Source organism: Lichenostomus cassidix, chromosome Z, assembly GCF_008360975.1.
Source record: "Lichenostomus cassidix isolate B80296 chromosome Z, HeHo_3.0, whole genome shotgun sequence".
Classification (NCBI taxonomy): Eukaryota; Metazoa; Chordata; class Aves; order Passeriformes; family Meliphagidae; genus Lichenostomus; species Lichenostomus cassidix.
The window spans coordinates 47395522-47417313 of NC_139511.1; the positions used below are offsets into that span (position 1 = coordinate 47395522).

Sequence of the window (21792 nt, forward strand, 5' to 3'; positions counted from 1 at the left end):
TGGCTGACAGGCTCCCGTGCCCATGGCAGGACTGCTGGAACTGGCTCTGTCTGACACAGTACCCCTTGCTACCACACACTTGCCACCTACACCTCTTTTCACAGCAGCAGGTGGATGTAAGTTCAAAGATGCACTAATAAAGTAAAGGTTTGATTCCTTCATCCTGTAAGAAACAAGCCACAGGAGTATAAAAAACAATCTTCATCAGGTGGTTTCTTTGAGAGCTTTGTCTTTCTAAGATGGCCTACCTGAATTGCTTGAAGTCAGAAATAGTTATTTTTCACAGGAGTAACTTCAAGTTGAATACATTTGTCTTTAATTACAAGTATAACAGCAGTGAAATTAAAATACAAAATTAGCACATAAGATTTGCATAGAGATAATTACTATTAAAGAAGTAGAAACTTCTAAAATTCCACAACTAAAAAGATTTACCTGCTAAACAACAGTAGCACAGTAGTAAGATATGAATATTAAGAATGTTAATGTATCAGTTAATGTATGGTTTTACTTGCACAGATCCAAAACCTGAACAGCAGAAAGCTGACCAGGATGGGCTTGGCTTACATCGTTACCACAGAACCACAGAAAAATATTAACTTGAAGCACAGTCTTTATTTCTTTTAACACAGATTAAGCAGGTTTCTTTATCATAAAAAAAGCTTTAAGTATTATCCCCTTAAAATAATAATGAATCTTGACGTCAGGTCACAACAGGCTTGTAAGTATGACAGACATTATCTGTAACCAGTAGCTACAATGCAGAATAAGCTTAATGCTGGGACTCAGACTGGGTTTCTTTCCTCTAACTTCAGTATCAGTTTCAACTCTTAAAATGAAGTTCAAGTTGCATTCATTAATAGCTCCAGCTTTCCAAGTAATACTCGCAATTATTGCACTTGTACTGGTTGTATTGGCTTAGTAAAGCCATTCTAAAGCAACAATTTCATATTTGTACATTTTAAAGCACTTGATCTTATCTACAAAGGAAATAAAGATGACAAAACCACAATTTATTTAAAACTTAATTGTGAATAGTCATAATTTTCAGAGTTTAAATGGATGTGCATTTAGTAACTACACTAGAAAAGCAACAAATGCTGTAACCACCCTATGATGACTAGTTTGGTCCATGTCAGTAATCAAGTGATGTTATAAAAAATAAACTAGTTTATTGTGTATAAAATGAGTAATGTTGCATTTTTGTTCAGATTGCACAGTACAAACAAGCTAATATCTAAATTAATACTGTTACAGGTAGTTATTACACAGGGACAGCAGCTAGAAAAAATAAGTACCTCAAAGCAACAGACTTCTGCAGCCAGCTTTCCATAACATCATATGAAAGTTAAATATGTCTTAGTTAGAAGTATGCGTATTATAAAATGTTTGAAAAATGTTTAGGTATGAGCTGTTAAACTAGTTTTCCATAGCAAGAGTATATGATGATTATTTATTTACATTTTTAAAAATCCATTTTTCAGAAAAGAATTTACAATGAAATAAATAACCTTCAGCAGTCCCTTAACCCAACCACAAGATCTGTTAAGTGGCAGTAAAAAAACAGGTAAGCCACCTTGTGTCGATGTTAGGTCAGTAAAGTATGCCTCATCCAGAAAGAAGTGCAACTCTGCTTTAACTTTACTACTCATCTAGAAACATGCAAATACATATAGGTACCTCCAAATATGGTACAGTCTTGAGTATTTGTACAAGATTATTCACAAAAACATACAATATATTTTACAGTCCTTTAATACAAAATATCGGTATCAAACCAATCTGAACTGCATTGATCAGACACTTAGTAGGCAAGCAAGCTGCAAAGAAAACAGTTTTTTATATTTAATCCCCTCTTCGCCTTTTAAACTTAAGCAAGATATAAGTAGTTTCTTCAGAACGTGTTGGTGATGTAAAGGTACTGATGAACATTGGCTGAATCTGTCTCCATGTGTGTTCACTGTCTCTCCAACACTATTTAAAGTATCAAAATGTAAAGCTGCAGTCTGACGATTGCATCAAAAAAGAATCTTACCTCCTTTTGAAATTATTAGATGATACTGATGTGTTTAGTTATCCCCACTAAAAATTTAAAAGACTGAAATATTAAAAAACCAAAACAAACAAAATTAAAAAAAGGGTTCAAATGCAAAACACGGAAGCATATACAAGAGCTGGTTTGCTTCCTTTCACACCTGATGCTTGGGAAGTTGTTCACCTTCCATTTAAGACACAACACAGTCATAACTGCCTTCTTGGAATGAATCCTCATCCTCTGTCTTAACCTTGTCCTCTTCATGTCTGCTTGCATTGCTGCTGCCAGCATCACTCTGAGGATTAGTGCCATGGCTAGATGAAGTCCTGCTTTCCTCAGCTCTTGGGTTCGCTTGTTCAGGAACCTTAGAAGGATTCACTGGCTGAAACGCTTCAGGTTGTACTTGCTCTTCTACTATTTCATTTAGTTTCTGGATCTGTGGTTTGATGATATTTAGAAATGGCTTGTACCCAGGGCTAGGAAGAGAATGGGATAGAACATCATGAGTGACTTAAAATTAGTACTTCTGTCATGTACCTAAAAAGCCAAAATGCTTTTAAATAAAGAGAAAAAGGCAACCCTAATCAAACAATAAAAGTTGGAAAGTTGGTTGCTTTGGGTTTCGTTTATTGTGGTTTGTGTTCTGTTCTTTTTTTCCCTCTTTGATTACAACTCTGAAGTGGGGTTTCAGCTCACAAAGATAAAGTTACTTTTTAGGTAACACACTATCTACAGCTAGAATGAATTTGAAGGTGGAAAGTAACACTTACCAATCTGTAGAAGCCCACTTATCAACAGAATCTAAGCCAGTCTTGATATTCTGACAGAGTTCTCCATCAATATCAGAGGACTGCATGATACTGAAAACCTGGTTGATAACTGAAGATTCTCTGAGAATAAGGCCTATGACAACACACCAATCCAGACATCCTGCTTCCATAAAGATATGTAGCAAATACCTATATGGAAAAAACGAGCCCGTTTACTTTTCTACTCCAAAGACAAAAAACCACAGCGTAATTCTGTAGATTGCTTCTTTCTCCTAATGCTGCATGCCAGCAATTCTCAGTCTCAAAGGCACAAGTATCATTACTTACCGCAGCTGCACCTGTGACTTGTGCGGTCCTTTGCTGGCCAGCTCTAGAGAGAGCTGCTCGAGCTCTGACTGAGTTAAACTTAGACTGGAGAAGTTTTCATCCACCATGGTCCAGTCACCATCCACCATGGAACTTGTTTCAGTCAGGTCCGTTGCTGAACCAATGCTGCATTCATCACCTATCAAAGACACTCAGAAACATAAGGGAAAAAAGAAACTACTTACTTTAGTAAGACACAGAATTTCTGAACTACTTCCTATAAAAATTGACAACAGTAATGCTTTACAGGGTATCACAGTTACTTCAGCCATATCGTCCATCCTGCTTCAGCATTTTTCTTGTCACACTGTATGGCAGAACTATTGTTGCAGGAATGCAATAGTTTATCTATCCAGCAAAAATAATTCAGGAGAATTATTATCAGTAAGGGATCCCAGATATGTGTGGGCAATCATCATAAAAGCAGAGACAGCATCTTGCCTACTATAGTCCAAGAATTAAGTCTAGGGAGGGTTACAATCTGTCTAAAATTATGAGTCCTTAACCTTTAATTTTGTTAAAATGAAGTTTCAATATCAAATTATTTCCTCCACATAAAACCATGAAGATTTTGAATGCTTTGTAATGTAAATATATACCTGCACAAATTACAAAGAAGTGTTTCTAGTAAAAACATGAAGAGCATATGCAGTAACAGAATTTTCAAAGAAACAGCAAAACTAAAACCATTACAGTGGTGAGTCGTGAAGGCACCTACCCTTGAGAATAATTCCATATTAAAGCAGATGCATCTTTTCTTAGAAAATGTTTAAGAAGTCAAAAAGTTACTTGGTTATCTTCTTGCCCATGAACACCAGTGCTGGATTAGTAACTTATAAAATTATTATTAGAATTCAGCTTGCAGTGTTTAAAGACTGTTAATTTAGTTTCTTAAGAAATAAACTGCTCCAAAATGCACACCAAAGTCCTTTGAACTCAAAGGTCTTATCCAGCTCAGAAAAAAACCCCAAGATACTTGTTTATAGAAAAAGTAGTACTGGCAGACAGCAGTAAAATCAGTGCATTGAAAAGATATAATCATTTCCCCCATTTAAGTTGTACTTTTTTAGAACTTTCTGCAACAAACTTACTTAAACCTAATGCATTCTTGCAGCCTCCAGAATTAAAAACAAGAGAAACAGGAGTGAAAATAAAATGAGGCTGTGCCCAAGCAGACTGAGAGGATCTCCAAATGCTCTGAATCTCCGAGGAGGCTCTACAGTTTTGGAGAGATTGTAGTTCACACAATGTACTTAGCTCTTTGCCCTAATAGAGTGGTAGTCACATGATTACCAATAATAACATGATTAGGTAATGTTGAAAACATTGCTCTATGCTCAAGGACAAGAACAAAAACGAAAAAAATAAATTAAAAAAAGGCATTAATGATCCAACAAACTTTTTCTGTCTCTTTCTGTGTTCAGAAAAAATACATAAAAAGTTAAATTTCTCTTTCTATTTTAATAAGTTGGTCATACATTGCAGCTTTTTTAAAGCAATGTAAATAAAGCCATAGGAAAAAAATACAATTATATAGATCTCTAACTTCCTCAACTTCCTCAATAAGTAATGTATCTAACATCATTCTAAAGAAACCCAAAAGCACAAACCTCATGCAATTTGTTCTGACACCTGCAAGAGGCTGATCTATGCAAAAGACAACAAAAAACCCCCACAACATAGGACGCTCTTCTAGCCAGACTAGAAAAATACTGATGTTCAAGTTATCACCACAGACAGAAATTTCAGCAAATATCTATTTCATATTGACATGGGCATTATCTTTCTGTTGTAAAAACAGCGGCTCCCTTTTCAGTAAGTGCTTTTCCTTTTTCTGAATTTTTCGTATCAGCAGTTGAGAAGTGACAATACAGCAGTGACACACAAATATCCAAATAGAAGCACGCACATCCAGGCACAATTTTCCAATAAGCAGATAGAAGGAAGAGTGACTAACCTTTACTTAGCAAAGGAGAAAGGAATGCATCTTGCATGTGTGGTCCATGGGATGAAACAGTGTCAATCTCTCGAGAGGAGCTGAGAGTACCAAGCCAACTGCGACTGCGAGGTGTATTTGAAACCCCTGTGTCCATTTCCATGTTTACAAAGGTATCAGCAGACTGAGATTTTAGCAGTTGCTCCCCCATGGCTAAAAGAAAAAAAAAAAAAAAAAATCAAAACACACCACAGAAAAAGTCATGTAAGTATCCACAAGAAAATTTAGACAGTTCTCTCCAGGCATTTTGCAAGGCTAAAACTTGCATCTAAGTCAATATTCAGTTAGTTTGCCAAGGGACCAACAAAATACAATGAAATGCAGCAAACTTAGGTTATTTCAATAATTTCTGTTCAGCTTTTTATGTGAGCACTGGCGTAGAAGAAGTATCATCTGAAAAAGTGTAAACATCAACAGAAGTAAGTAATGACGCTGCTGCTAAGAAAAGGAAGATGTGGCAGCCAGGATCAACCTCGCCATATGGAGATAAGGTAGAGAGTGTCAATTTTGCTGCAAGGAGATAAGGTAGTGAACTGAGAGATTAATAACACAAAGGAGGTTTACAGCAAAGTCTTCCAAGTTCTTACCCTCTAACATAAAGTAAATATTAGGAACGCTACTCTTTAATTTTAAAAAAAGTTAATCTAAACCTCATCTAGAGGCTATAAAAGAATACTGATTTTAGTAATTTTCTGCAGCAGAATTTACACTGGAGCAATTTCCATGTTCAGCTCAACATCTGCAAAACTGATACCCCGTTCAGTGCACCTGAGAAAACAGGAGACTTCAACAGAAACAGTAATCACGTAAGAGATCCTGTCTATGCTAAGCAGGATCTCTTCAAAGAATATACCATGTGTGAGAAAGCTGTGCAGGTGGCAAGCCTCAGCCTGTTCTTATCTTGGCTGAACAGAGGCAGAACAGGTTGAGATTCACAGATGCAGGATTGCAGGAGGGAAATCTAGTTCATATCAACTAAAATGTTACTGTACCTGTCTTGTACTTTCCATTCTTGAAAGGCGAATGAATGGACGAAGCTGGTATTACTGGGAATGGCCAGAGGAAATCCTTGTGTAGCTTTTTCAAAGCACACACGAAGTCCTCCACGCGGGCAGCTCTGGCTCGCTCCTTGCACAACCAGCCGATCAGCTCAAAGCCCAGCTGTGCAGCAAAGCAGCCAAGGTCTTTCAGTTTGATTTCCTCCAGCAGACGCCGAGCATGCCGCCAGAGCATCATGTCAATGTACATGTTCTCAGCACAGTCACTGTCTTTACTCCACCTACACACACAGCACACAACAGCCAAGTGAACACTGATAAAGTGGAGTCCCAAAGGCTCTTGGCCACTACTGCAGAACATCAAGTGACCAGAGGAGTAGAAGCGGAGCTTTCTATGTAACAGCAAAAGCAGTTTCTATCATTTGTTGCTGTTTATATTGTCTAAAAGATCCCACTGCCTCAACAAATAGGTGAAATAATGGATGTAAGTTACAACAGCAGCAGTATTTATAGGGCATTAGCAAAGCAGAAAGGAGTAAAGAGAGATAAAGCATAGATGACATTGCCAAGTTTAGAGAACTTGTCAAGTACTGGTCTAGGACCCTTCCTATAAAAACTTTTAAGAGAGTACTCTCTATGAAAAATTACTAATTAAGAGTATTTGAATTTATACTAAGATTATACTGAATGGGGAAAAATTTCAAAGCAAAGATAATAATGAATTTTAGTTCAATACTGATTCTGAACTGTAATACCTATCAATATCAAGACTGTATGCAGCAGCTTTAGAGGGGTTCACCCCAAGGTGTAAAAGGTTCTGTTTGTAGTTTGGAAACACACTACTAGATCAAGATGTGCATAGTATGTGCATCAGTGTACATACACTGTGATGCTGTGAATTGTGCACTGGTCAAAATATTTAAATATTTTTCAGCAAAACAGATCCTTTAAATATGAGGCATGTGGTCTCACTAGCTATATAAATTACTACACATGTAATGTGTACCACATCCAGTCGTTTTAGAGGCTTTTGGTCAGCAATATCTATGTAAACATGCTTGTGTTTACACACAAATGCACACACATAGATTTACATGTGTGAGAATATATTCTCCCAAGAAAGTTATGAGAGCCACAAACATTACAAGAGCTGTGAAATGACAAATGCAAAAGATGTGGAAGGAGATTATGACAAATCTATCATATAATTTATTTCTATAACTTAAATTGGTAAGAAAGTTAGTACTGTACCTAAGAAACTGGGGAAAGAGAGGACATTACCTTTTTCCAGATGGGCCAGAGGGCATACTCAGTGTTTTTGTCAAATTAAACTTGCTATGGAGATTCTCTGCTGATTGGGATAAACTAATGCTGCGATGCCTGAAGAACTCAAAGCCACCACTTGAACTAGGTTCCTAAAATCAAGAAAGATAAAACATACACTTAAAGGACAAAACATGTTATATAACATGAAGATTAACCATACAATTCTTGATGCACAGTATTTACTTTTCTCATCACAAACCTGAGTTGTTGGTGTAGCTGGGGGTGTCTCTGTTTCTCCAGAGCCAATGGCTTTAAGAAATCTAATCATATGACGACAGAGATCCCACTTTCCCTGCTCTAAGGCAGTATTAAATAAGAGAGTAGCATGTTGTCTGCTAACTGCTGGAACTTCCATATTCTGCAAGCAACAAAGCATAATTAAGTTATTCACTTTTACTGTAGAGAATCAGAACTTCTATTAAGGCACAACATGTCACATTCAAGTATACCAAAGATTATAAGAAGCAAATTTCATGTTATTATTTTCCTATTTAAAACAGCAAACTAATTACATTGCATGATCTTCCATCCTTTGTAACTGGCCAAAGGATCAACAGAAAACGGTAAAATTAAAAATCTGTTGAACTTGTGCAACTTTAATACAACGTTACTTTTAAAATACTTCAATTTTAGTAAATACCAGAACTCCTGCAGTATATTTGGTACCATTACCTGCAGGATAATAAGGTAAGAGGCAGCTGTGTCCAAGTCCTGGGCCATTAAGCACTCTTCAAATAAGTCCTTCGGGTTTCCAACAGCAGCAAAAAGGTAATTCCACAGGGCATATTCTGTCTTCCTAGCACAATGAACAACTGTCTGCAGGAAGAGGGGGAATTCTGTAATGAACTTCGCCACAGTGGGAAGGAGAGGGTCGGGAATGGGTTCCCGCGAGGTAGCTTCTTCTTCCAGCACTTCATGAAGCATCAGTTCTAGTACATGAGGAAAGTATGGTAATGTGGCACAGGAGTGGGCCAAAAGCAAGGCTTGTTCACCGAGGTTCCTAACCAAGAGCTGGCGTAAAATGTGATGGAGGTAGATCTGAGAGGTTCTCTCAACAATGGAGAAAGGAAAGAGAACCTCTAAGTGTTCTCTAGCACTGGTTTGAGTGTATAAACAGTCATAGAGCACAGTGTCATTAACAGCACCAAGAACCAAGGCATCTTCAAACAAAACAGCCAATGGGTATATGTTGATGTGGAAAGGCAGCATGATCCGTCTTGACAGAAAGGAATGCGGTTTTCGATGATCTCTGGGAAACAGGGGAAGCCATACTTTCATACCTGCCCCACCACAGCTGAGCCACAGAGCCTCCAGTAAGTGGCGTTTCTGTTTGTTAATCCTGCAAGTAGTCCATACATTTTCAACAGACTGGGCTAGGACAACTGGAGCACAAAAAGGCAGCTATTAAAAAAAAAAAAAAATCAGTATTCATTATTCCCATTTTATTTGCCCTATTCACAAGAACTCTATTTTTCAGCTAAGTACTACTGCCTTCAAACATGTTACTCTTCTAACAAATCTGGTTTTTCCTTAACTGCACCCTAGCACATGACAAAAGGCCACTTAGTACTTACATTAATTGAAGACATTTCTTTAATTTTTCTAACCTCCTTAATATTTAGTCAGGAGGTAGAGGGATGAGAATAAGGGTGAAAAATAAAAACCTGCTCTCTGCTTCTTCAGTTAGCCCACAAGTCCAACCTAGAACTGACAAATCTTTTCCTGAATTTTACAGATTTCACTCTCGCAAAGTATTAGTTTCACATGAAATTGGTTTTCATCAGCATAGAAGAATTGAAAAGTTCAGTAATTGATTTCTATTGTTGCTCTTTCCAGGAACTTTGTAAACATACTCTGCAAAAAATGATATTGTTCCATAAACACACAGAACAGTTTTAGAGAGACTTGAGATTTTCTGTTATTGGTGCACAGCACATTTTGGGCAGTATCTTCACTCTTAAAGCTTGTCTATTTCATTTCAATGTAACTAGCAAACACAATGAGCAAATGCTAACTTATTTCAGCTAACAATTCTGTCTGTAAGGGTAGATACTGCCTTGCTTATAGCCCTAGTTTCTTTATGTCTGGACCATTCTCTTCCACAGCTTCTTCAATCACTGACCACTTTGAAGCTGCATGCAATACTCCACATATATTTACTCACATGCTTTCTTTGATTAGGATTATTATCTTTATCTCGTATCTGGGGTCCAGATCGATCCCTTTGCAACATGATGAGTTGTCCTGCTAAGTTAAGCATAATACTTTCAGCTTCACAAGCCTGCAGATAGAAAGAATATTATGCAAATTATTTAAGCTTTTTGAATGATTGCTTTACTCAAAACCACAAAGAAAACCCAGAATAAAAAGTGTAAATTAAATGCAGCACTTTACAGAGATGGCTAACAACTGAATTGACTATAGAAGCACTCAAAAAAGTCAAGAACCAAGTAATGCAGTTCTTGTGCAAAGGAATAAATACTGGAAGGTTTCTTATTCACCAGAGTCATTCTACATGTTTGTTTAATATGGACTTTTCCCAACTATGTGTCTGAAAATGGGCAATCAACCAGCACTTTAAGCAAAATAAAGCTCTGTATTCTTATCAGTATCATCACTGTATGACTGCAAAAACTAACACAACCCAGGAGCTGAGCCAAAAAGAGTTGAGCCACACTTGTACAGCACCTTGAACTTTTATTTAGCTGCAGTTAGAGAAAAATCTTTTTAGTAAGGTATATCAAGAAACCAAAGTATTCTTTTTAAAAATTTATTTCATTACTGTTTCATGTTAATTTTAACCCAAGTCACCGAAGTTATTACCACGCCATACATCAAGTTAGTTTTAAAATACATGGATAGAGGACCTATATGGCAAATTTGCAGCATCAGGGGTTAAGGTCACTGATAGGTAAAAACACTGAAAAGGGTGACATACTCCACGAAGTCAGACATACTGCTTTGTCTACAGGGCAGTGCCATATTTAGTACTCACCTAAATATTTATCTTTTGATCTGGAGGATCAACAAAGTTTAAAGATAGGGCTCATAGTTAGAAAGAGGTAGTATCTATTCAGTCTAAAGCCATGTTTAAGTATTATGAGTGTATTAAAAAGTTTCAGTACCTTTTTCTCAAAATTAGGGAACACCACAAGCTAGGTAGTTCAGGTAGAAATGTTTACACCATGGTAAGATGGACTAGAAAACCACAAGCACATTGCCTTTTATGTCCTTGTCCAGTAGCACATCAAAGTCTCTGGACACATGTTCAGCATTGTGGGACATTAAATTAGAATGAAGTGAAGGAAGGAAGCACAAACCTTCAGACTTTACACGTGTCACCACTTTTGTATCTGCCTGAGCCTTTGATATGTGGAGAAAATGATGTACCTTCATGTGTCTCTCAGGCTGCATCACAGACAACACAACTTCTGAATCACCCTAAGCTGCTTTCATGAAAAAATACACTTCATACTGCAGCTACTCAGTTAAGCCTACTCTGTTTTACAACCCAGACAACAAAAATCCAAGTTCTCTTTGCATGTGCTTTCACTGCCCTAACTAAATTTTTGAGTTAAGACAGGGACCTTCACGTCTTAAGTTTGTCTGGCTGTTGACCTGTCCCCTGACATAACTAATGTGGGAGATTATATTGCTTTATTTTAGCATATTCAGAATTGACAAGAAGTAACCTTATAGGGTAATATGCCATCTTTTCCTTCTTTTAATTTATTCTTTGAGTAATGCACATGGTGTTCCAAAAACAGTAATTCCTAATGCGATGGATTGCTCTGTTTTTTAACTTTTAATGCACAGTAGAGCAACATACCCTTGACAAAGTTAAATTTAATTTGTTCTCCAAGATTTGGCCCCAAACTTTGCAAGATAACAAGAGAAAGCATGAAATAAAATCTAAACTCCTACTTCCTACTTTTCTTTCAATCCCCTCACCCCCAATTCACATATAAAAAGTCTGTATAATGAACATCAGAAAGAAAGATGTTCTAGATTTTACCACATAGAAGAGCGACTGATTTATGATTGATTTATCAATGTGGTAATTTTTGAGGAGTAAGCTAACAAATACAGGCACCAATTTTACCGAATTTTGAGACCTGTTACCTGCTGAGGCATCTTCAAGGTGATGCCAGTCTCTGTTCTCACTGATGTCAACGTAACAGACACTACAAGAAAAGGATGAGGAATGTACCGCGACATGGATACTTCTTGAAGAATTTGGATACTGGCAGTGGGGTTAAGACTGAAAGGAAAATGACTACATTTAGAAATTTTACAACAGTACTTAATATGAAATTACTATCTTGATGTAAACCTAATGAAAAAGCAACTTAATGTTTAACTCTTGATGTAAACCTAATGAATAAGCAACTTAACCATAGCAAACAGCTCATTCTACAGAAGAAAATTATGCCACTTTAATCAGGAAACTGTAGATATGCCCACATATCATCTACTCTACATAAAGCTACCAAACAAACTTAAACTGGGTTATTTATCTTGATACTCTGGGAAATACAGCTATGAGTGGGCAGAAGACAATATCAGATAATTCAGAATGAGACTCTATTGATCCTCCAATGAGACAGCTCCCAGGTTGGAATACCGTTGGGAGTTTTTTTTTAAAAGCATTGAAAATATTTTCCTCTACAGTTTATCAGCTTGTTTTCTTCTAACACAAAAAGGTCCTTTCTTGCTAAAAAGAAGATATCATAACTGTAAGAAAAATCACCTACTTAGGCACTTAAAAAAACCCTACCTGGGCATCTTTATCTCCTTCTTAGGTTCGCTAATCTTAATTGAAAGTTATCTTATGTTGCTACTTTTTTTGCACTGAAACAACTTCTCACCACCACAAGACCAAATCTCTCTTCATCATTGCCAGCCTGCTGCCACCATCCATTCACTACTTTCTACTTCTAATGTTAGAAACATGTTTTTACTTTAAAATATTCAAGTATGTGGGTGTCTTTTAGTACTTCTTTCTCCTATTTATATTCAGTTTTCAAGTTCCTATAATTTAGGAACATGTTTGTTCAGACAGCTGGAAATGTGCATACATCAGTCACTAAGTACCTCCACACCTAACATGCCTATCAGCATGCATGCAAGTGACAACGCTCATGAACTTGTGCATACAGGTAACCCTTAACCCTCTGTATTTTGAAAATCTAACTCCACAAGTTATCAAATGCCTTTGTATTATCGTAAGAATTTACTCAGACTGAGAGCAGATCTACAGCAGATCCACTGCGAAAGCACTCAAGTAATGACACTCACCCCTCAGACCTTCTCTCAATACTGTAAAGGCAAATGGAACAATCTGCTCTGAACAATATCACAATGTCCCGGAAGACACTCAGTAGTAATGTGTTTTCTTGCACTTTGGTGATGTGTGCAAATGCGTTGTCAAGGTTAGATGTTCGCAGGTAGATTCTCAACTGCAAGGAAAAGGAGTAGTTTGAATATCAATGTTCTGTTTACCAACAAGCTAATAGTAATTCCACATCTCATTATCGCCTTCATTGTGGAATGGCTGTCAAGAATTTCTAGCAAGACACATTACTGAGTTTTTGTTTCATCAGGTATTTTATCCATGACATTTTATTATTGCATCCAAAGTAGCTAAAGCACAGTAGAGCCAAATCTGAAGTACTGAGCAATAATCACAAGGAAGGAATTATATGCATCAACTTTAAAAAGCAAAAAGTAAATCTCTCTGCCCATATAGTTTAAAACCTTTCAGAAGTGTCCCAAAATACCATAAATAGGTATCTCAAAACAGGCTTCATGCTAACATGCAACAATGTCACAAAGTTTTCAGAACAATGAATAGATTCACCGTAGTCAGCAAGAAAATAGTTTTTAATAGCAACAACAAAATTTTTCTGTGAAATAATTACTTATATGTTAATATATAAACTCTGAATATGACCAAATGCCACCTAAGTTTATAAATTATAAACATGTTTATAATACTGCTGTTGTATACATCAGATACTCTAACTATTTTAGGTTTACTTTGCAGAAAAGTACCTCACCTCTTCCTGATGATCATTTAAATTATAACAGGCAAGAACAATGAAGTCATTCCACCACGCTAAGCCACCTGTTACCATCATTGTTTGCTCCTGAAAAGAAAAAAGCAAGGAGATTACATATATGTATATGTTTTTATACACTTACACACACAGACATATATATTATATGGGTAATTTCTGAAAGCCATACATGATCTCTTATGAGCTTTAGCCATGGTAGCATGACTATGTATATGAAGTTTCTATTGTTTAAAAAAACAAAGTAGTAATGAATAGTATATGAAGGAAAAACCTCATCCCACAAAACAGTTCCACAGTTCTTTATGCTACTGGCATCCCTGAAGTCTCTCAAATCTGCCTCTGGCCAGAATCTACTAGCTTTACATCCAAAGCTACATCACACAAACTCAAGTAAGACATTTGGGTTTAAATGTCTGGCTATATGCACTCAAATTTGGAAACCTGTTAATAATCAGACGCAAATTAGTGTGTCAAAACCACAAAATCCATGTTTCAGACATTTTATGAGAAACACATGTAAAATCAGCATCCCTAATCTCAACTGTGTCTACAGGCTGTTTATTCGAAACTGGTACTTTTTAACTTTCTCCAAGTCTCACATACCAACAAATAAAATCCCTCCTGTACACCAGAATGGAATTCCGTAAACTCTCACCTGGGTAATGTTTCCAAACAGCTTCCATTTTTTGGTGAGTAAAGAATAATGTGCAAAACCAAACTTGCCAACAACAGCTACATTCTGTCCAAGCTTGTCAATGGCTGAAAACTGTAAAAAAGAAAGAAAAGTTACCAGAACCTCAGAAGGGAACTTAAATGATCTATCCAAGTACAACATCACAAGGCAATATAACATCAGACTCAAAACTTGTAAACTATCTTCATGTTTCATATTTTACTGTCTAACACAGTCTTCTTTCTGTAATGTAAAATAATGACTCATTTTCAGAGCTCAGCCAACCCTAATGGACAATTATAACCCTCCACTATTTTTAAATAAGCAAGAATACATTCTTAAAATAACTCACCCTTATAGGCCAGTTGCTCTCTAGATACGTACTATGAATCTTAAAAAAAAAATAGAGAGAAAACAAAATCCATATGACTGTACCAAGTACAATTAAAGTACTGATTATTTATAGCATCCCAAAATTTGGACAATGTCCATGTTTTTTTCAAAACACTATCTTAAAGGGTTTCTGTGTTGGAATTTTATTTTTGAATTCCAACATCCCCCCCACACCAAAAGTTACTGACACCTATATCTTACCCTCTTTTGAATACACAAAATATCAAAATGCATTAACAACATGCACCAGCTAACACTATATCGCAGATTATTAGCCATAATTTGCTCATCTCTCCTCCCAGGTACTCTTCTCTCCACAGAAACTTTCACAGAAACGTAAGTTTTGATACATATAACATTCAGGAAGGACTTTCACTATTGGGATGAAATTTCTAATCCCGTCACAAATACATACCAGCATATCCAACAGCCTCATTATAAGAGAACTTGACTGGAATATGTTAGATCAAATCTTGATGCTGGATTCTTCATGTCACATGGCATGATACAAACCCAGCTTCAAGCTCCAGTCTCTGATCTGACACAAGGCAGGTAGGGTCTCTCATTATCCAGCCACTGTCTGTTTTCACGGATATGTTGCTCCCCACAATAATTCTAACTGTTTCAGCTTTGCTCTTACCACATAACAAAGACCGCTCCCTCCAACAGCAGTTTCAGAAGACAGAAGAGCTACCTGGCCAGGTAACATGGAAATTCAACAGTATCTAGAGCCTGCCTTGCATGTCTAGAATTAAATACTTTTTAATACTACCAATTCATGTGCTATGCAAAGTACAAAATATTTGGGACCCTTCAAAAACCTTTATTTAAAAAAGAATCACCAATTCAAGCATAGAAGAACACATATTAGAAATACAGAATAAAAGATATTTAATTTTTCTTTATATTGCAGGGAAAACAGAAGCTGTCCCATTACTACTCCAGAAACAATTCCTTCTTAGAAAGCCTGATATTGTGAAGTTACAATTACATGCTTAAAAAGATGCCATTATTCATGCTTGAAAATATTGCTGGAGTCTGAAGGCTATATTTATCAGCTGAATATGTTTTAAAGTATTTTGCATAAATAACAGAACAAACACCTAAATGATTTCTTGCATGTTGCACTTATTCTCTCTTTCAAAGCACAGGAAAGTAATTAACTACTCCTTCCCAAAGTCAAAAAGACATTTAAGACTTTTTTCATTGGCTAGGAGGCAACCTCATAGGTACAGGGCTGATATGACCAGTGTTCCTTTACCTTTTGTCAGTGAGAAAAAAGCTATACCACAGCAAAGCCCCTGAGAGAATAAAAAGGCAACGATCTTACACTAGAGGAAAAAGGTATGGCAGAAAGTGAGATCAGCGGCATAGTCTAGTCCTACAAACTCTTGCAATCACAGAGCACATATGGTTGACCAGAAACAATTACCTGTACAACATGCCAATGCCGGTGTCCTAGTAAAGTGCTTAAACCCTGAGAATCTAAACTGCCATCTGAAAATGGGCCTCTTTCCCTGCTATGGTTATGTTCAGAGTGTGCCGGTGTATGTCTGGGACTCTGAGCCTGTGCTGCATCTCCACAGTTCAAATATAAGCGATCTTCTCCTTGAAGGAGGACTTGCTCCTGGTTACTCTATATTAAAACCAAACCAAAACAAACAAACAAAAAAAAAAAGCAACTTTGAAATCCACATGCAGAAGACAAAGGAAAACACATGATCAATATATTAAGAGGTTCTAAGTAAACAATATGAAAAACAAGCATTGAGGCAGTTCTCAGTTTTTGTATCACTATGTACTAGCAAGTTTTACATTACAGTATTGCATAGCAATATTTTCAAAGTACCATTTTAAAGGCTCTGTGACAAAAAAGGAAGACAACTCTAATGGCTGCAAAACTAACTTAAAATCTGAGAGAACTCAGAGGTCACCTAAAATTGGAAATAGGCTCTACAATAAGGATATATTTATCAATAAAGAAACTTACCATACATGGATTAACAGTGAGTGCACTCTTGATAAACTGAAACTGCAGAATACCAAATTGATGAGCATTTCTTTCAGGTTTCATGTTTGAAGAACTCCCATCAATAACCCAGAGATGATACCCTTCTGATCCCCAGGTCTGAAGGTAAAAAAATAACAATAAGAAACCCCCAAACCAACACTACACACACACATATATATAATCTCATAAAACGAGAACTATAGTAATTGATTGTAACTGATGAGCCTGGGAAAATCCACACATTTTGTTGTTTTAAAATGTATCATTATAGGAATCAAGCAGGAAAATTCACAAGGCACAGTAAGAATCTAGCTTGAATTATTTCTTGTCCTACATAAAAAAACCCACAAACTATTAAATGAAGCGTAACTATGCAAAGACACCCACATAAGTAATGAAGACCGTTTATTTCACAGTTTAAGGCAATAAACAAAAAAATCCCGAGTCAGGTATGAAACAAACCTGATTTCCAAAATTGCACTGGCTGCTGCTCATCAAATTCAATATAAGAATTTCAGATATCAGAATTTTAATCCTTGCAGTTTTTTAGAAGGTACATTGTACGGTTATTGCAAATATGTATCTCTATTTGGGATGTGTGTTTAGAAGTGTCAATCTTCACAGCAACTATGTCATAATAAATAAACCAAATTGTTGTAGAAGTACTGCACAAAATTCATCATGGTTTGTATGAGGCCTTGAAGAATGTGTTTGAAATTTATTCTAATTTAAAATTTATTGTAATTTATTCTATTTATCTGTTGATTTTACAGACTAGCAAGATTTTATTTAACCTTAACCAGTTTGTATTAAAAAAACAGCAGTTAAGTTTCTCTGGAATTCATGATCTGAGAAAAGTTACTTTAAGGATCAGCTAGTAATTTTAGAGAAATAAGGGAATTTACAATTAGTGTTGTGCTGTGTCTCATTGCACTTTGAAATATAGCACTAAATAAAAAATAAAAATTAGGAAAAACCAGGAATATTCATTCTTAATATTAAGAGCAAATGGAAGAAAAGGCATGTCATGCATACCTCATGATCAGGTTTATACACAAAAAAAAATTCATCAGTTGTCCCCTTTTCCTTCAATGCAACATTACAGCTAAGATGTGTAGTAAAGGCATCTTACTCTTAGAAAAGCAATTAAGTTAAAGAAAGGCAGTTTGATTTTCTGAAATTCTGTTACATTAAACACAATTTAAAACATTAACAGCCATCCTATTACAGTAGTTTTACATTCATATTTACCATGGAACTGATCTTCAGAGGGTCCTTTTTGGCACCATCAGATTGATACCTTAAAAACAGAACAGAAAAAGTTTGATTTTGCAAATAACTTTCGACAACTTATCAAAATAATAAATTCCTATTTTCATATTCTCGTATGTTTCTGTGGCTAGCACAGGTCTTTCTCATGAGAACATTCCACTGTGTTTTATAAACAAAGATAAAGTTTGGATGTTTTTCAAACAGTGTCTCGAGATTTGGACAGTTCAGGCCTGGCCAATTAGGCCTAGGGGGAGGTTTCTGGCTGACCAATCTGGATGACCTCTGAAAAGTCTATATATATATGGAAATCAAAATAATAAATGCTCTTTCTTGCCACACTGAAAACTGGGGTCCTTTTCTGTGCTAGCGGCTCAACAGCGACATCTTTCTACATTGAACCTCATCTCAAATGGTACAGCCTGTTTGATCCATGACACTGCAAAAAGGCAATGCAATTGTCAGATGTCTAGCACAAACTGTCTGAATGGTGATTTCTAAATGTTAGCACATTTTCAGCAAATATATACAGGCACTGAGGGAATTTTAATATTTGCTTGCTCAAGCTTGCTTTTAGGGTAATTTTCTTTTACAGACAGAAAGACCACTATAAAATGAAAATAATACATTTGTGTTTATATTCAAATGATCCCCTCCTAAGTATTTGCCAACGATAATTAGATATCGACATCTAAGAAATCGTAAGAGAAAGAGAAATTTTAAAAAAGCTGATTTGGTGAAATAATTTCTACTTAGATGTTTTCAATTAGAAAAATAAAAACTTCTAATAAACTCTTTACAATGTCATTAAAGATACTCACGCAAAATCACCTCCTAAAGTACAGATAAGCTGAGCACCAAAAACACTCCATAAGGACAAACCTCCACATTCCCAGGTCACCATCACAACACAGCTGTCAGGTGACCATCTGATTAGTTTAACAGGTCCTGTTTTATTCCAAATATCTGTTTAAAAGCAGACAACAAAATATGTGAAAAATATCAGAAGTCCTTCAACTGGCTTCACCGTAAGAGTAGAAACAAAAATATATGGAAGCAAATACTTGATTTTTCATTTAACTGATGCATTCATCAAATTAGCAATCTCAAAATGAATAAGTAGCAAATAAAAAATGGTTTCTTTCTAATGCATGCTTAGTTTCCTAAGAAACTAAGAATACAGGAAAACATGCCAGGAACACACTGGCACACACACTACACTCTAACACAACCACAGAACCACAACTCTGATAAGATGATTTTTTTGGACAAAAGAGGCACTTAACACAACTGTAAAACTGTTACTTACAGATTCATTTTTTTTAACTGAAAACCAACAGGCACATACATTTTCAGTTGAGAATTCAATTTACCTGCTTTGTATGTTCCTAACTCTTAAGCACAGAATATTACATGAAAAAATTCACTGCAGTGCAGGAAGGGTGCTGCATTATTCAATACTTTTTCTGTACCCTACATGTTAGTTGCTTCAAATTAATTCACAGTTCTGTTATACACATCATCAGTTTCGACAACAACCTCTCATTTCCTCAGGTAATTGAAAGGTAATTTCAAGATTAAAACTTTTAGCAAAAAAAAACCCCACAAACTATCCACCCAAACCCTGACATATGAAACATCCAAAAGTCAGTTAAAATGCAAGTGGCTAAAAGAGCAAATACACAAGATTAAATTACTAGAAACACACAGGAGTAAATACTAATCACACCAGTGATTATACAAACAAATAAACAGAGGTTAACTAGCCAAGGATAAAAAATGTACTATACCCTAAAAACAGCTAGACAATTCTAGCAATAAAAGTAGCTCACCAGGATATTGTTTTGGTGTCAGTTCCAATTTATGAGAAAACTGCATAGCGCCAGTGGTGGTATCTATCGTATAAACCTGAACAGAGCCACTGGAAGAGATTACACATGCTTTAGACTACCGACCATTTGAATTTCTCAACAGTTTCAAGAGGCTAAGAAAAACTGGTTTTTCTCTCACCAAATTTATCTAGAGACGTTGAACCAAGCAGTAGTCAAGAACTTTATATATCAGTAAATATACAGTAGTAGTAAATATATAGTAAAAAAAAGCAGTAAATATATAATAAATATAGTATTGTTATTATACATAATAGTATAATAAATAGTAACAAAAATACAGTATAGTAAAAAAATAGCAGTAGTCAAAGACACTTTCTAGAAGACATCAGAGACACCAGCCTTAGAATAATCAATGCACTGAAACTACTTCATTCTCTGAAAATGCACATGCACGCACAATTCACATACATTTATGGCTTTCAACTGCAAGACAACCCATGAGGGAAGGCAGTATTTATTCAGTGCAAAAGTTTCATCAGGGATGGACTAAGGCATACAAAGATCAGTAAATTAAAGTAACTACTGCTGTTTCAGAGGAAACACCAACACACTACATTGTTACTACAACTGAGAATACTAGTTCTTAAGAGGACAGCTGAAAAATAAATGACCAGATCTTTTAAAACACTCTAAAAGGAAACCCAAGTAAAATACAATCAAAGAAAATAAAAAGCCGCACTCTAAGGCCAGCTAAAGCACTATTATGCAAGAGGGGACTGTCTTGAAGAAGCAGTAAGCAAAACACCAGAACTAAAAGCACTTCTGCAATATTTAATCTACAATTATTCACAGCTACTCAAACAAGCAACACTTTCTTGACCAAATCATGACTTCCCAGAATATTTTCTCAGTTGAGTATGAAGTGCTGATTCTTGTCCAATATTATTATGATTACTTAAAACTGACCTTATAATCCTACTTTGAGATTAGCTGCGATAGCAGCACTTTCCAACCCTTGCTACTGGCCCAGCCACCTTTTAACTTTTTTTCCATAGTATAACAGCAAGTATAAATGTCAATCGCAGTTCACGCAGGCAACCATTACTTTCTATTTCACTCCTGCCTTCTTGAGAGAGCACCTTATACAATCTCTAGGCACACTGATCATTTTCATATTTACAGTTCTTGCAACGCCACTTGGTAAGAAGTAACTACCAGTTCAGATTTATAATTAAACAATTTCCCCTGCTTTGAACCAGCCTTAAAAAACTTACTTGGCACATCCAAACGCCATTAGCCTGTATTTGTTATTCACTGCCACACAAGTTCCATCAACTACATCTTGTGCCCAAACACCATGGAGCTGCTGTAAAGAAAGGAATTCACAAGATTTTTTGTTAAATAGTGCTTTTACTAATGACAGCGCCTATCCATGTACAGCATGTCAGTTGACCCTCATGATCCCATAAAATTTCTACTGATGTCAAGATGAACTGACATGACTCAACAAACAAAATCCAGTATATGCAAAACTGGTTTCATTCTTCTTAATAAAAATTACAGAAAGATGTCAGTACATAACAAAACTCTTTGTAAGACCTCTTAATAACCAACAAGTCAATACCTGTAAGACAAAAAAATCCCTAACACTGCCTAAGAAAAAAAAAATTAATAATCAGTATATGGGACTAAGAATAAAGAGAGAAACAGGAAATTAAGTTCATCTGCAAAAGCTGAGATCACAGATATTGTGTAAGTATGTGAAGGAGTCTGGACATTAGATGTACTCTTTCAGGTTTTCTGTAATTAAAATAAAGCTATCTAGCAAAAAAAAAAAAAGCAATAATTTCTAGGCTGAATTACAGGAAAGAAAACACCTAACTTGGAAAAGATTCCTGTAAAACAAATTCTGAAGTATGCTTCTCACTATGAAAAATAGATAGCCTTAGATTAGTTAGCACTAAGTCCCAGGCATAGTACCTATGATACTTAGCAATAGGAGAAACCACTTCCTAACATCCCACTTGTAACTAGCAACAGGAA

General features: G+C 36.0%; 1 protein-coding gene across 5 annotated transcripts in view; it reads right to left on the reverse strand.

Annotated features, from left to right (window-relative positions):
* Nucleotides 1-595: 595 nt before the first annotated feature.
* Nucleotides 596-21792, reverse strand: part of RIC1 (RIC1 partner of RAB6A GEF complex) — a 49250-nt gene continuing 28053 nt past the window's right edge. For 2 of the 5 annotated variants that reach the window (XM_085043645.1, XM_085043644.1), the window contains exons 7-26: nt 21024-21115; nt 19750-19838; nt 18739-18883; nt 17900-17948; nt 16628-16765; nt 16070-16273; nt 14597-14635; nt 14227-14337; nt 13551-13640; nt 12790-12950; nt 11614-11752; nt 9656-9772; nt 8164-8892; nt 7691-7849; nt 7447-7580; nt 6160-6446; nt 5129-5320; nt 3133-3322; nt 2806-2994; nt 596-2511 (exon numbers count right to left, since the gene is read on the reverse strand). In XM_085043645.1, coding sequence (XP_084899771.1) covers nt 2226-2511; nt 2806-2994; nt 3133-3322; nt 5129-5320; nt 6160-6446; nt 7447-7580; nt 7691-7849; nt 8164-8892; nt 9656-9772; nt 11614-11752; nt 12790-12950; nt 13551-13640; nt 14227-14337; nt 14597-14635; nt 16070-16273; nt 16628-16765; nt 17900-17948; nt 18739-18883; nt 19750-19838; nt 21024-21115 — 3540 coding nt within the window. In that variant the 3' untranslated portion in view covers nt 596-2225. Of the gene's footprint in view, nt 2512-2805; nt 2995-3132; nt 3349-5128; nt 5321-6159; nt 6447-7446; nt 7581-7690; nt 7850-8163; nt 8893-9655; nt 9773-11613; nt 11753-12789; nt 12951-13550; nt 13641-14226; nt 14338-14596; nt 14636-16069; nt 16274-16627; nt 16766-17899; nt 17949-18738; nt 18884-19749; nt 19839-21023; nt 21116-21792 lie in introns of those variants that run through there. The other 3 variants (XM_085043646.1, XM_085043647.1, XM_085043648.1) reach the window with 3 other exon arrangements.